The 16559-nt window shown below is 40.9% G+C and overlaps 1 protein-coding gene across 1 annotated transcript in view; it reads left to right on the top strand.

The window, feature by feature from the left end:
- Nucleotides 1–16559, top strand: part of PKHD1 (PKHD1 ciliary IPT domain containing fibrocystin/polyductin) — a 238727-nt gene that overhangs the window by 138444 nt on the left and 83724 nt on the right. The window contains exons 49-51 of the mRNA XM_071447449.1: nt 4269–4334; nt 6114–6233; nt 13779–13916. Coding sequence (XP_071303550.1) covers nt 4269–4334; nt 6114–6233; nt 13779–13916 — 324 coding nt within the window. The remainder of the gene's footprint in view (nt 1–4268; nt 4335–6113; nt 6234–13778; nt 13917–16559) is intronic.

The following is a 16559-nucleotide window of genomic DNA, read 5'->3' as shown; positions in this document are numbered from 1 at the left end:
TGAAATGTTTAAACAGTTTTCTTTTGGATTGAAACAAAGTGTTGGCTTCCTTCACCTCCAGATTTCTCTTGGCTTTTTTTTTTTCCTAAAATTTGAAGTGCTGGACAGAAACATTATTGGAAACATCACAGAAAGGATTATCAAACTTTTTATTTATCCCAAATACATTTTTCAGTAGACACAACTTTTATGCAGATGGGTCATCCTGCTGACTTTGCTCAGGCTGCTCATGTGTGAGTTGTTAAGAGGGCCTAAGGCTGAACCTCACATTACTGCTGTGTCAGAAGCAGGTTTACAATTTCCATAGTTCCTAAAAAAATAATTTGATTATACTTTTTGTCTTTTCTAGATTCCTAAAGAATGATCTCACTTCCATTAGGCTCTGTGGGTTTCTGTAATTGCTTTGTATAGGAGGAAAAACACTCTAAAGAATGTTTGTTTCTAATATGAAAATACAGAAAATAAATAAACACAGATATTTTCTGCAGCCCTATTGCTTGGGGGTAAAGGAGAATCCTAGGTGAAAGGCATGAAGAATGGAGTTAATTCTTTACAGAGAACTGATTGTACAGGGATGAATCTTTTCAGCCAGATAAAACTCACCCATACCAGTTGTTTCAGAGGGCCAGTTGACCAGATGTGGGCTGCTCAGTGACCTCCATGAAATCAAAGTCAGTTCTTTTCAAAGAGGTGACCCTTGTAATCATAGAATCATAAAATGATTTATGTTGGAAAAGACCTTCAAGGCCACCAGGTTCAGCCTAGGACCCATCCCCACCTTGTCACCCAGACCAGAGCACTGAGGGCCACATCCAGGAATTTTTTTAACAGTTCCAGGTGTGGTGACTCTACAAACTCCCCAGGCAGTCTGTAGCAGTGCTTAACCACCCTTCCAAAAAATAAATTCTTCCTGATGCCCAACCTGAACCTCCCCTAATTACAGTTTGAGGCCATTTCCTCTTGTCCTCTTGCTCACTGCCTAGGAGAAGAGACCAACACCCACCTGGCTATGACCTCACTCCAGGCAGTTGCAGAGGGCAATAGGATCCTCCCTGGGACTCTTTTTCTCCAGGCTGAGACCCCCCCACCCCATTCCCTCAGTTGCTCAATTTTTGAAATAGACAAAAAGAGAAAAAACAACCTTCTCCTGGTGGGTGAGCTCCTGTCCTTCTGGCATGGAAGCAGAGAAACCAGAGAGTGCAGCAGTTGCAGAAAAAAGATGATGAAATGCCCTTATAATCCTGTCAGGGTTTATTTTTTGATTATGTGATGTCTGCAGGAGGAATTTTACACAAATGGCAATCTGCTGTAAGCAAGAATCTGTGTCCATCAACCCAAGACTTATATACATATATATGTGTATGTGTATATGTGTGTATATATATATATATGTATATCTATATTTATATCTATATTTATATATCTTATATATATATATAAAATTGTATCTATCCAGTTATATGTATATAAAATGGGTTCTTTCACCTCTTCTCCCTAACACATTGTCCTCATTATATCACACTTCTGGGTATCTCCTCCAGAAGATTCTCACAGGGGATGACAAAACACCCTCTCCTAGGTTCTCCAGTTTCTAGAGGTGTGTCTCACTGTGTTGTTGATTGTGCTGTCTAAAAAGTTTTGATTTCCCAGTGATGGATGTTAGCCCAATTGATGTTAAATAGCATGGAGCTGCTTGTTATTTGTAAGTCAGGCTATTGGAGCCATTTATCCTAGTTTCAGCCCTTCCTAATATCCACAGGCAAAATTCCAAGTCACTGCAAAGCTGATAAAAGACTGAGTTGCTCCTCCTTCATGTTCACTCAAGGAGCCCTGAACCAGGAAAAGTTACCAGCAGTATCATCCAGAAGGCCTATATTTATGATCCACAGCCCAAACATCCAGGAGGAGCTGTAATAAGGCAGAAAATTGATGAGCCTTATAAAGGTTTTATACAACTAAACCCTGGAGCCTTATAACTACATTTTGCCAAGAGTCACCTTAATTCAATGTTTACTAATGATGTCCTTCATCTGTAGTGCCAGTATCTCTTCCTGTCCTGCAGAACCCAGTGATAACGTACTCAGCAGCAAAACAAAACCACCAGAAGGACTGTGTCACAGTAGCCTTGATTAATCCCAAGGCCTCTACATTTCCTGATCAGTTTTTAGGAGTATTTGTGGGAAAAGGCAACAAAGCACTGCTGATTCACAACCGATGCAGTTTACACCCCATGGATGTAAATAATTGTACAAGTTACAAGGATGTGGAGAGTTCTGGGGAGAATTCTGTCCCTGATTCTTATGCTCATGTCAAGAGTATAAATAACTTATAATGGTTTGAATTGTCAGGCTCTCTGGTGGGATGACACTTCAAATATGAGAAACTTTTATTATTGCCCTGACTCTGGATATGGCAGTGATAAAGCTCTGTACTGAATTAAGTCTTAATTGTTCCTTTCTTCCCCATATAAGGGGATTGAACCCTGTTATGATGTCTATGCACCATATTGATCAAGTTTTATGTCCCCTCAGGATTTAATTAGAACAGCTTTTCTCTGAAAAATACAAACATCCTTAATTAGATAATTTCACTCTAGTTCCTGCAAAAGTAAGCAAAAAAAAAAAAACCAAACCTGACAAAAAACCAAACCCAACAAACCTCACAAAATATATTGAGGTGAAAAAGGATATTGTCAAGGCTTGGTTGTCTTGTTTTTCCTAAGACTGTTTTGTCAGCTTTGGCAACTGTTTTGCCCTGTGTGAGAAGGAAAACCACCATAACCATAAATGTTCACACAGATGTATTGTCTGAAAGCCACAAGAGCTGTGTCAGAGGCTTTAAATTAGCAGTTTCATGTCATGTTTTTCCCCTGAAATGTTCACCTTGTGGCCACTCAAGGCATGCTGCTGTTCAGTGTGAGCTCTGTGTGATGGTTTGGGGCAGATTGATTTGACTGATACGTGGATCAGATCCCAGCTACCGTTGGGAGAGAAGGTGTCACTGAAGAACAGGGCTGAGGCACCTGATTACTAATTAATCAGACATGAGAAAAACCTCATGGAATCAGTTTCTATTTAATTATGGAAGCCTCATTTGGCATAGGAGCATATGCTGCTAACTCAATCGAGTGCTTTCAACTGACATCAAATAGTAATTATCAGAAAGAATCAAGTTTTTTGATTATTCATACTAATTTATTGAACACTTAAAATTAATGAACCTCAGTTATTTTAAATTTGCTCAGTTGCACTGGGAGAAAAGGAGGGTGGTAGGGAAGGATGGGTTTCACAATTTAAAAGTACAGAGACTTGTTTAAAGATAAAATAAGTAAATTACAATATGGCATGAAATCCCATCGGTGGGTTGATGCACACAGAGGAAAGTTCCAGGCATGTTCTGGAACTGAGGAAACTTCTGACAATGGCTTCATTGATGCAATTCCTCTACCCCCCAAAAATCTTCCAACAACACTTTAGGGTCACCATAAGGGGCTGGGCAGAGGACAGGAGATTTATTTGTTTGTCAGAGTGTTTCTATTTTAACCTACAGTTGTTCCAGTCTGGTGACTGAAAGGAAGTGCCTTTATGTGCCACTGGAGATGAAGAGGAGGTGGGATTTTAGCTGGGTCTGAAGCAGCTTTCTCCTGCTCCTCTTTGATTTGCATTATTCTGGCCCTTCTCCTGCTGACAATACACGGGCACAAAGGTTACCACTGTGATAATTGCTGCTGACCCCTTTTCACAGCAGAGAACACAGGGTCCCTGTCTCCAGTCTATAAAGTCTGGCTAATTAAAGCATCTCTTTCAGATACCAGATTTTGGGGGCAAAAAAAAAAAAAAAATCAAAACTAAACTACAAAACAAAAGCTGTATTTCGCTGTTTGAGCCAGTTAATACATTATGCATTCAGTGGTGTGATATCACTTATGTGAGTGGAACTGCTGTGGATTTATAGTGGGATAAATGAGATTCGAGTTCCAGCCTAGAATTTCTGATTGTTGAATGTTTTCTTTTTAGCTGTTTCTAATGAGTTGTCTTGAGACCTTCCGTATCTGTAAATTAAAATGTGTTTGTTTAATCCTTTCTCAATGCATAAAAAAAAAGACAAAAAATGCTTAGAAAACATGTATAGTTGCTCTTAAAGAAAATGTTTTTTGTAAGAAATGTATAATGTTTTCAGGAATTCATGTGTGGAAATTGGTTTATTAATGTTTTTTGGTGTTAATTTGAAAGGCATTGCTGTAACTCCCTAAAATTCTCTGTTTTCAGTCACAGGAGCTGATTTAATTCAGGTCACGCTGAAAGAGAAGGAAAGAGTGGCTTTACCTACCCCAGGTATGTGATAGTCTGTGTCAGAAAACATTGATCTGGGAGTCACACCATTTCTTTTTTATGGCTTTTTCAGGAGTAAATTGCTATTTTTCACTTCAATATTTTGTACATCTATCAAACCAACAGAGGCTCTTGGTATTCATTTAGGTGTTTCATTGAGCCCCATCTACCATTGCTCAAGATAAATGTGTGATTCCACAGTATAAAACACTATAAACTTTCCCTGGGAAATACCACAGCAGATCAGAAAGGTCATGGAGAATGTAAGACTACAGAGTATTTTAGTGCTCCACAGTCTGATATTACTACTCAGTTTCGTGTTGAATCAGACAGAAAATTATACCAAAGACAAGAGACACCTCCAAATTTTGATATTTTTGGATATTGTTGCCTAGAGAGGCTACCTGGAACAGGGGCTAGACATTGTAAAAGGGATAAAGTAGGTATTTGTTGAAAGGTCTTCAAAGGATACACCTTGGGCAGCACAAGAGCCCAGCCATGGCTCTATCCAAGATGGACCCAAGATGGACCCGAAATGGACCCAAAATGGATGACTGGTCATGAGTTTTCCCACTTTTATAAGTTTTTGTCCATTTACATATTGGGGTTAATTGTCAAATTGCAGCTCCAGGTTATGAAGTCCCATCCTCCCAGACTGCTCTCCTCAATTTGCTGTTGTTTACACAATTTGGGCCTGAAGTTGCAATGGTGTCCTTGGTTCTCAGGCTGGAAAAGGATTGTTTTGTCTGACTGAACTGTGAGGAGAGCTTGCTGACTCTTTATATGAAGTTCAGAGTCACACACTAAGGCAGAACAGAATCTGAAAAATGTGAAAGCTAAAACTTAAGGCACCATATCAGCTGCCTTCCTATGCTGTATATTAACAATAATCACTTATGTGGAAAAGGAGTTTAGAGACATTTTGGCAGGGTGTTTCTCCCAGAACAGACAAGTGATTGGAGACACAGACCCAAACTTAAGGAATTTGACATAGGTTTAATTTCTGTGTTTCCTTGTGCTGACAACAGAGTTTTTTTGTACACTACAACATTACTGAGCTGGGTCTAGCCCCTAAAACCTGGGCATGTGCTTGCTCCCATATTTTCAATCCCCAAAGAAGCTCTCCTCAAGAAAAAAATACCAGAATTCCCTTTACAGTGGAAGGACAGAAGTAGGTGCTTGCAGAGGCCTCCAGAGGGAGGCCCTGCCTGCATTAGTTTAGGATTTACTAAACTCGGTGTGCAGGATTTTCCCTTGAAGGCTTCCCTTCCTCTCCTTAGGGACAACAAATTTAGGGGCAATTCATTTATGGAGCCTGGCTAGTTGGCTCTCTAAAACACAAGTGCAAGTCAAGCAGCTGTGTTTTGTGAGCTCAGTTTCTTCCAATATTTTCCTAAGTCTCAGGATTTTTCTTTTGGATTGACCTGAAAAAGAAAATTTTGGAGAAGGAGCAGGAGTTTCCGTGTGTCTTGGTTAAGCTGCTTTTCCAAGGCACGTCTTGGTCACCTCTTGGAAAGGGAAAATTGCTTTTCTGGGTGTTAGCAAGCTTGTAAGAGTTGATCAACAATTATTTTAAATTTTTCATACTTTGGGAAAGTATGGAAATTCCCATGCCCTGGGAATTCAATCAAACAGTTTTCTTTAAACATGGAAAATAACAAAGAACAGTTAGCAGTGACAAAAGGAGGATGTTAATGTCACAGATGCTTGACTATCAAAGAAACGGCAATTCTTCCAGCTACAGAAAATGATAATTCTGTCTTTATGCATTCTGTTTTGTAGCTCCTTCTAGTGCTGTCTTGAAATGGTCACTCCCAGAGACGTGGAATGGTGTGGGAAAAGGCTGGGGCGGATCCAATGGCAGCATCCCAGGCCCTGGGGAAGATGTCATCATCTTGCCAAGTACGTGAGAAAGGAAAGGGGTTTGATTTCTGTGGAGGTGCTGGGCTCCACCTACATTGGGATTTATATTTGTGTTCCAATAAGGGGTCCTTGACCCTAGTGGCCAATCCAGTGTGTGCAGGACCCCATATTTGTTCCTTGTCACACAGACTGCAGTACAAAAATGTAGTTTTAGGAAGAGAAAGATAATTCTTTTCCATTTTCACATGCACACAAACACAAGCACTTACGCTGACTTTCAAGCTAGAGTATGTACAGGGACCTTAATTCAGAAGAGAAGTTGAAAGACCCAGAACCACAGCTCACAAAGAGTTCATCTCTTCACCCATCTCTCTTTGTGTTTTGAGCAAGGATCATATTTTACATTTCTGCATCACCTTCCATTTTATTTTTCTGTTGCAATTCCTACTTATCAATGGTAATTTCTCAAATCATTTGCCATGGATGCCTCCTAGATATTTTAGCTTAAGCCTGTATTTCAACTTGAGTTACATCTAAATCCCCACTCATCATACAACATTACTGCATGAAAAATGGATTTTAGTAAATTTATTAGGGAATTTGCAATAAAATCTGGAGAAAAGCTTATGATAACCATTTTACATAAGAGCTGACCCTCCTTTGATCAAGAAGTTGGACTACATGAGGTCCTGAGTTCCTTTCCAGATATAATTATTGAATTTCCAATTAATGTTGGATATGTACCTGAAATATTCTAGAAGCTGATGCTGTCTCCTTCTCATTTGTTTGAAACCACAGCTGCGCTTCTGGAAATGTGGAATGTGAATAACACCCCTTCGTGCCTATTCCTCTCCTACCTGGTTTTGGTTTATGGCTTTTGTGGAAAGAAATGTTTGTGTTAGTATTTGGACATGGAACTTCAGTAATTTTTAGGCTTTATCTGGCCTGTGTCATTAAAGATTTCATACACACACACACACACATACACACACACACACACACACACACACACACACATATATATATATACATGAAGATAAACCCTAACCATGACTGAAATTCCATGTCCAAATACCAAAACAAACATCTCCTCCCACATATATACATCTATACCCACACACACACACACATACATATATATATTTATATAAAATTGAAGGTTACATTAAGAATTATGATCCACTGTCAATATATATTTAGTTTAATCTTCAATTTTCTAATAAGTATGAAAAAAAACCTAAAACCTGTACCTTTAAAAATATTACTTTTCTTCACTTTTGGGGGGAACTTACATTGTGCTGAAGAGGAGACAAAGTTGGAGTTCAGGAAGAATTTCTGCATGGAAAGGGTGGTCAGGCATTGGAAGGGGCTGCCCAGGGAGGTGGTGGAATCCCCATCCCTGCAGGTGTCCAAGGAAGGTCTGGAGGTGGCACTCAGTGCTCTGGGCTGGTGACAAGGTGGGGATTGGTCACAGGTTGGACTCAATGCTCTTGGAGACCTTTTCCAGCCTTGATGAGTCTGTGAATCTGTGATTCTGTGATAACTGGTCCACCAATATCAGCCCATTACTGCCATAAGACCAGAACATTCCAGTCCTCACCATCACGTGTCAGATGCAGATATGAAGAGGCACAGAGGAAAATCACAATTTGCACAGAAGCAAAGAATAAAAAAAATAAATTAATAGGTTTGGCTGAGGGTTCGGAGTTCTGTTGTTTAGATCAGATCAAGAGAGTAGAAGATGAAGGATGAGTTTGTGATGCACGATGAATAAAACTCTTCTGTGTTTCCTGCAAAGGTGAGGAGCTGGGGCATGTCCAGAGAAGGGCAATGATGCTGGAGAAGGGTCCAGATCACACTCTGAGACACACAGTGGGGTTCTTGGGCCTGTTCTGTGCAGGGCCAGGAGCTGAACTCAGTGATCCTTGCGAGTCCCTTCCAACCCAGGTTATTCTATGATTCTATAAAAAATCTCTTCACTCCCATTGCCAGAGTAAATGTGTGTGTTGGTTGATGTGCAGAAACTGTTCTCCTCTCCAGTGCCTTTCTGGAATCCTCTGATTTTATCCTGAGAACACAAACATGAACACAAACACAAGCTGTATCACAACACCAATTTTGTTTCATCTCTTCCTTCACTGGTCACCCTCTCTCTATTTTATTTCTGCTCTCCCTCTTTAGTCCTGCTGCTTTGGAGGTGTTGAGACACTCACTGGCATTGATGTCAACAGAGTACAGGGTCTGAAATTAGAGTCATGGTTCTCACCAAGTGATAAGGGAACTGGATTTGTTGCTCTAAATGCACTAAAATGAAGTTAGGCAAGATGAATTTTCTGTCCATTTTGCATGCTTTGCTTTGCTGCCACAAGTTTTGAGTCTCCAGTTCAAAGAAAGCCAGCCCCTTGCTTAGATCAAAAATCTAAAATGAAATCAACAATTTTAAAATGTATGTTTAATTGTAGCATTTTATGGCTGTTTCTCTTCCCTTTTCCACTGGTTTGTGTAGACCCTGCTAAACTCAGAATGACTCCAGATGGCTTCAAAAAGGTGAGAATTTGTTCTCATGAGAACAAATATTCTAGAAACCACCCAAACTTTGTGCTGCTATGCGCACCAAAATAAGTTTTTGTGATTCACTCTTGGCAAGATGCAGCTGTGTCTTACTCCTTGCTGTCTTCTGGTTACTTAAAATTCTCTTCTGGGAGCCATCTACAATGATTTTCTGCTTGAAAGCCAAGACATGAGCTTGCTTCTGGTATGCTGTGCATGACTGGCTCAATCCTTTCAGCCCCCAAAGAACAGTTTTAGAGTCATAAAACCAAATAATAGATCAGTTTTCGGGTCATAAAAGCAAATAATAGATGCTTAGTGTTCATTTCTAGTGTGAAGAAATACAGGGAAAGACTCTGGTCAGACACTGTTGAAATCTTTGACTGAATGTGGATTCCTAGAGCTCACTGGAGAGCTGGGGCACTGTCTAAATTTAGCTATTGAAGGCTTCAATTTGCTTATTTAATAAAGTAAACAGAACTGCAACATTAGGGCTACCTCATAGGCTGGTCTCAGGAAGGTATAAAAAGATAGAAAATGCCTCTATTAGCAAAATATACATATTAGAAACCAGGTTTTTGTGTTCTTGCTTGGTGCCTGCTTGACATCTAGAAATTTTGGCAAGCTTGGAAATTGGGGTTGTGTGTCACAGACATGTTTTATGAAAAATCCTTTCCTTAGGATTTTCTTCTCCTGAGAAGCTGAGAGACCTCAAGAACAAAATGTAAACAATGATTATCTGCTGCTGTGGAATGCAACAGGTGGATCTGTAATTAGTCTCATGTAGTTGTTTCTAATTAATAGCCAATCACAGTCAGCTGTCCAGACTGTCTTGGTCAGTCACAAGCCTTTGTTATCATTCTTTTTCTATTCTTAGCCAGCCTTCTGATGAAATCCCTTCTTCTATTCTTTTAATATAGTTTTAGTATGATATATATCAAAAAATAATAAATCAAGCCTTATGAAACATAGAGTCAACATTCTTTTCCCTCATCCTAAGACCCCTGTGAACACCACTACAGTTGTGTACCAAGTTCTTTATTTTTTTGCCATGTTTGACTTCACAGACAGTACCAAGATGACTTTCACTTGCAGCCAAGCTGGGTTCCTCATGTGGAAATGACTTTTAGTGTTGGTGTGTTGCTGCGATTCTCCTCAGTGTCTATCTCCCCAGTGGATATGAGTCTCTTCCAGCCTGATCTGGAAATCCTCAGCTCAGGCTGCCACAGCTTGTGCTTTTATCCCTGGAGGTTCATCCTCCAGAGCCACAGCCATCCCACAAGGACCTGTCACATGCATCAGGCTTCAGCAGCCACACCAGCTTGGAAAACAAGCCAGAGGAGTTTAGTCATGCCATTCCAGCAGCCAGCAGTGGCATTAGCTTCCCAAAGCCCGGGGATTTTCAGGGCTTTGGTTTATGGTTTTTAGGGTGGCACACTCCTGATGCAGTGTGCTCTGGGTGGAAGGAGAATGTGTTATAATTCCAAGCAAAGGAATGCTGTTTTGAAGGGTATTGATATGATGTCATGTAGCCTCTGGCAATTTCTATCTTCCTTTTTTTTTTTCTCCAGTGGTGGAATTCACTCTGTTCTTCATTTTCTGATTTTGATTTTCTTTGAAGTTTTTCTGTTTGAAGAGATGAATGCTGGAGTACTGTATCCCATATAATGGCTCCTCTGTTGTGCCTGATTTCCATTCAATGGCATGCTATGGTGTTTTATACAGCAATGTGGCTGATCAAAGGCATTTTGTGTCATTGCTGTAGTCATTAGTGCCTTCTCAGTATTGTACATATGAACATTAAGACTCTGGCATACCTGAGCTTTTTGTCTGAAGAAAGTGTATGTACAATGAAATATTGCCCTGTTCTCAAGCTCAGACTATGGTTTGCTGAAAGTGGTTTCTTGCAGTTACATGAAAATTTTCATGGTGGGAAAACAGCTGCAGTTTGTCTTTCTCTGAAGGTAAATCCTTTGAGCTCAGTGACCTAAAGCCTATTTTAACTGCTAAGTCATATCTCCCTCTACGAGGTAAATGAGTGTATTCTGTAAGGAAGTTGCTTTTGAATCTGTTTGCTTTTTTCTTCACGTGTGGAAACATTTTTCCCCCCATGTTCTGTTGTTTCTGCAGAGCAACATTTCATCCTCTGAGAACTTCACACCCCAAGCATCACACCTCAGAGTGTTGTCCTTTTAAACTGAGGAAGCTCAAGGTTTACAAAGATCTCTCTGAGTGGGGGAATTTCTCACTCCTCTGTTTCAAGGCTCCCACACATGATGCCACAGATACAGAGCAGTCAGCATTTCCTTTATAAAACATTTTTTAGAAAGATGTGCAACTCAGCAAAAAAATCTCTGTTCTAGACTGAAATGTGACATATAAATGGCATGCCTGGGAGCACTGCTTCTCTTCCTTGTAAAAATGTTTCAGCCTGTGTTTGATGAATATACTTATGGCCTTTGTCAATTGCAGATTTCTGCCACATTCTTGAGCTGTGATTTCACAAACTAGATTCCCCTTCTGTCTGAGAGATACCATTTTAACAACATCTCCCTTTTTATTCTCCTCTCTGTTTCCTGTCCTCACATCCTGAGCCTTCCCTTCACATTTCTGCAGGGTATGGGACTGTACCTGTCCTGTAAAGAGATTATAGACAGGAATCTCTCCATGCCTGTAAAAATATATTAAGTACTAACATCATAAGATTTAGAGGGGAAAAAAATGCCCTTGCTCCCTAGAGACTTACTTCATCTGAATGCTGTGAAAATTTTGCATGCTTGAAAGATGTTTCAGCCCAAGGATGCAGGGAATTTGTTTTGGGATGAGGGGTTCAGATTGGCCATGGTTTGCTGCTGTACTTGGTATAGTCCTTGAGAGCAAACATCCTGGGCTTTCAGGGTGCTCATGGCCAGAGAGAAAGGATGAAAATACAGAGGGGAAAAGGAAGAGGTGGGATAATTGATTCACAAGGAATATGTAGGTAGGAGACAAACAAGTCTGTAAGCAGAGCCAGAACTCCAAGCCTGAAAACAGAACCTGAAATAAAATTTTCCTTTCCCTGGAGGTTGTGAAACTACAGGGTTGCAAAACCAAGGAGTAAAAAACTAGAAAATGCTACTAATGTTTTCTTTCAGTCCAATTCTGCGTGTACTTCATGTAGGTTTACACAGAATCATATTGATTATGTTTTCTGCAAGCAGGGCTTGGGAATTTTCTTAAATGTGTGTGCTAAATGGTTTGAGCCAGCCCCTGATTACAAGATTTTTGGCAAGGACTTTCTCTGTGCTACCCATTTTGTGGTCATTTGTGTTCCCATCCACAGCAGTTGCCAATGTCCACAGGCAGAAGTGAAACTGTTAAGTAGCTGAACCACTTCCCAAGTCACTTCATGGTTCTTATATTCCACACAAAATCAGTTTCAAGTGTCCCATTCTCACCACTCTGTCAAAATACACCAGAAAAATATGTGTGTTCCTTAATCTCCCCCCTTTTTTTTTGTATCAATGCCTTGCAATGAGTGCTTATGAGAACAATGAGAGTCACAGAAGACCTCTGTGTAGGGTAGGGCTGTCATCATTATTAGATCATATAATTGAAGCCCTTGCTAGGGAAACACCTTGCTTTTCCTTCTTCCAGGAACACCCACTGACTGAGAGAGGCACCACACTGTTACTCTTGTCAATAATGAAAGGGCATGGAAACCACAGTTTCAGGGCCTGAGCTGTTTTCCAGTGCAATCAGCTGAGAAGCTCTTAGTGACATCCAAGAGCATTAGATGGGCCCTGAGGGTGGAATTCACCTCTGTGCAGTGGGCTGCCTCTAAATGATCCACCATTTACATCCTTGCTCATGTCCTACTTGGAACATTTAAGAGACATTTTAAAGGTTCCCAGGCTGCAGACTTGCAGCTTTAGGAAGCAGCAGTGATGTTGTCATTGTGCTCAAGCCACAAAAGTTTCCACTCTGTTCTGAGATATAAGAATATCCCCCTTGCTTTCTCCTTATGGATCTGAGGGAATGGTGCTTTGCTGGTCATTGCTAACTGATTTTTAGAGGGGAATATGAATGCAGAATGGAACTCATGGTGGACCTGGCAGTGATCTCAGAGCTCTTTTCCAACTTTAATGATTCTGTGGTTCCATGACCTCTGGCTTCCTGCAGGTTGTGTTTGTGTAAGCAAAGCTTTCCTCTTGGATGGTGAGGAAGAGGTGAGTTTTCATACGCTAAACCTAACTGGGAGCAAAGCCAAGATGAAAAGAGGGAAAAGTGGTAACAGGGAGTCAGTGGAAGTAGTTCATGGTGTGTGGCTGCAGTTTGTCACCCTGATCACTGTTGTGGACAAGGTGGGGACTTGCAGGCCCTTTGTGCCATGACACACCTCAGTGATACTGATGGATATTTTTCCATTTCCATCAATCCTAGAACCCAGAAGGGTTTGTATTTGAAGGGACCTTAAAGCTCATCTTGTTCCAACCTCCTGCTATGGGCAAGGACAACTTCTACTATCCCAGGTTGCTCCTGGAAGCCCTGTCCAACCTGGGCTTGAATGCTTCCAGGGATGAGGCATTTTGTCATTCTTCTTTTCTTCAAAAAAACTCTCTTGTCCTCTTCAGTTCCATGAGGCAAAAATGGGAAAGATGAGGAGAGACTCTTTGCAAGGACAGGACAAGGACTAATGGCTTCAAACTGAAAAAAGAGTAGGTTTACATTAGATATGAGGATGAAATTCTTCCCTGAGGGGATGGTGAGGCCCTGGCACAGGTTGCCCAGAGAAACTGTGAGTGTATCCCTGGAAATGTCCAAGGCCAGGCAGGACAGGGCTTGGAGAAATGTGGGATAGTGGAAGGAGTCCCTACCTATGGCAGGAGGTTGGAACAAAAAGATGTTCAAGGTCCCTTTCAACCCAGGCCCTTCCATGATTCTGTGAAAACCAATCTGAGAAACAAAACTCAAGCCAAGTTGACATTCTTTTTGGCAAGTGGTGTTGTCAGGCTGCCATTGACCTAAACAACCTTCTGCTTTTTTTTTTCCCAGACAGGACCATCCTGGTGGATGTGGCTCTTCCCCCTCTGAGAGGACTCTACATCCTGGGAACCCTCGAGTTCCCCAGCAGCTCCAGCAATGTCCTGAGTGCAGCCTGTGTCATGGTGCTGGGGGGTGTGCTGAGAGTGGGTGAGTGAACAGCTCATTTTTGGGATGCCTGGGGTTTATTTCTGCTCTTGATAGGAAAAAAACAAAACTGTGTAGAATGACTTAAAGTGTCACCATAAACATGCTGTCCAAACTAATGCCCCGTGGCTATCTGGATATCTGCAGATGGGACACCCAGAATCCATGGGAAGCAGGATGATTATCCACTGGAGCTAATTACCTACTCCTTTAATGGCAACATGCTACAAATACTGCAATCTGCACCTCACTCCTGGTTTCACCGGGGCAGAGATTTTATCTGATATGTGTAAAAGACCTCCCTAGTCCCTGTGGGGGTTGCTTTATGAGACAGTAATTCCTCAGGGCAGGATTTGCCCTAGTGTTCAGGCAATGCCTGGTGCCTATGGGCATTAACAGGACGCTTTTTGTGACACAGAAATATTTAAACCCAACATAAACAAAGTCATGAAGAATTCCCTGAATGCCTGCAAATCCTGCTGTGGTGTGAAACAGCTGGATTCAGCACACTTGTTCTTCCCATCCCTCTGTACAGATGAGCACCAGGACCACAGGAAGGTACCACCTTGCCCCTACTTCCAGCTGTTTCACAGTCCCCAAAGTCACCGGGGCTGTTCCACATTATTTACCACAATCAGGATTGGTGTTTTTCCACTCTGAAGTAATTGCTCACATAATTCCTTTTAAATATCAAGGTTTCTAAAGCCAGGCATTATATTTACTTACAGGAATCCTTAGGACGCAGGGATCACATTGTTGATCATTGCTTGACCTTTCTCAAGATTGGTTTCATGAACTTTAAAAAGAGAATTTGTTTGTGTAATCACCTCCTGAGGAAGTCTGCTTCAATATTTGTTTGTTGTTAATCTCAAGGGACTGTTTAGTTAATATAGTACTGGCCAAAAAAGTTATTTTGCTGTCTTGTGTTTTTCTTTGGAAAAAGAGGTTGGAAAGCTTAATCTGGGAGGTTAAAATATATATATACTTAAAAGACTGTCAGTCATTTCTTACTTAGACTCCTTTGCACTTTAAATACGGTTTCATATTGGTTTTAAGAAAAAGCATGTGTTCATTGCTAAAAACACTTATTAAAAAAACATTGAGGCACTTTGCTGCACAAACTCCCCTCCAGCACATCTGTGAGTAGTAATGATATTAAAAGCCAAACAGGTATTTGCAGCTGTTGAGTTGCAGTCCAGCATCTCCTGGAGAGCTGTCCTTGTTTCAGCTGTGAGATGATGGGTGGGTAGAGGCTCTGCAAGTTCCCCACATCTCATACTGGCTTCTCTGCCTGCATGTAGAGCTGGGAGTGCCTGTGTTTTCCTCCCTTCCCCTTTCCCTTCCCATGTGTTCGAGGCCTTACGGAAATGTCTTGGAGCCCATCTGTCCAGTCCTGCCTGTTCCATGCCTGAAGGAAGGGTTTTGAAGCCCATCTGTCCGACTCCACCACACCCTAAAGAAATCCTGACACAAAATAGATAATGAGACAGTTTAGTAAACAGATTTAATAGATGTGGACATCAGCGTTCAGCATTGCCCGAGCAGGATCTCAGGTTGGCATCACGTGAGCCAAATCCCCAGGTCCTGCCTGTTGTGTAATTTCTCCATGCCCTATTTTCAGTGTAGAAATCTATAGCCACATGCTATTCCTTCTAATTTCATGGCCTGAGACAAAGACTTTCTGGTAAAGCTAGAGTATTTTGTTCCCTTGAACTCATAGAGAACAATGATCAGTTTAGAAATTCATCTTATCTGGTTTTGGTGTCCTCCAGAGCACTTGACTTCTTCTCTGCAGAGAGAAAACAAAGTCAGAAGGTTAAGTCATGACCATAAATGCTTGGAAAGAAATGATGATGGGAAATATGTAGCAAAGGGAAAAAAAATCAGTGTAAAATTGGAGTTTATCAACCATAACAAGAACCTAATTAATTTTATTGAAACAATAATTTACAGGCAAACTGGGATGAGAAAGTAGGGATGGTTGGGAAATCAGAATTTTTGGAACACCATTGACTGTGCAGGGTCAATCATTACCTTTCTCTTTAATGTATGATCACAATCCATGTGAATGATGATCTCTGGAAGATGTGAGATGATTTAAGATCCACAAAGAACTCTGTCAGAACTTTCAGAAAACCCAAAGGAAAATGTGTGGTTTTACCCACACAGGAATATCTCTGGGTGCTCCTAGACCTTTAATGTTGTTGGATCCAGGGAAACTTTCTGATTATTTCCACTTTCATAGTCCTACCCCTAAGGTAAGGAGTTTCTCTCTTTCACTTTATCCTTCAAAATCTTTTATTTTATGGTGATGTTTGCAGTAGTATTTTAGTAACACCATTTATTTCTATTTCTCTGTACTATGATATTGTAAATATTGGCTATTTTTCCAGCTTGTAAAAGGAAGTTTGAGGTTCAGAGAGAAAGTGAAGTGCTAGATATCTTTAGCACATCTGTGTCAAAGCAAGGTAAGAAGTGATGAGTTCAACATCTCACAGTTGTTTTTCCATTCTCAGCTAGGATGATTCTGTCCATTTTAACCCACAAGCATTAAAACTCAGGCAATATGTGCAGCAAATGCCCTGTTCCACTGCTGAGCAAAGCCCTCAGCTCCCAATAAAGCTGAAGGAAATGCTGAAGTTCACT

Source organism: Agelaius tricolor, unplaced genomic scaffold (assembly GCF_023055355.1).
Source record: "Agelaius tricolor isolate 1412-34295 unplaced genomic scaffold, bAgeTri1.0.p SCAF_1, whole genome shotgun sequence".
In the NCBI taxonomy this organism is placed as follows: Eukaryota; Metazoa; Chordata; class Aves; order Passeriformes; family Icteridae; genus Agelaius; species Agelaius tricolor.
The sequence above is the reverse complement of the archived record's forward strand: the minus strand, read 5'-3'. Positions and strand labels throughout refer to the sequence as shown.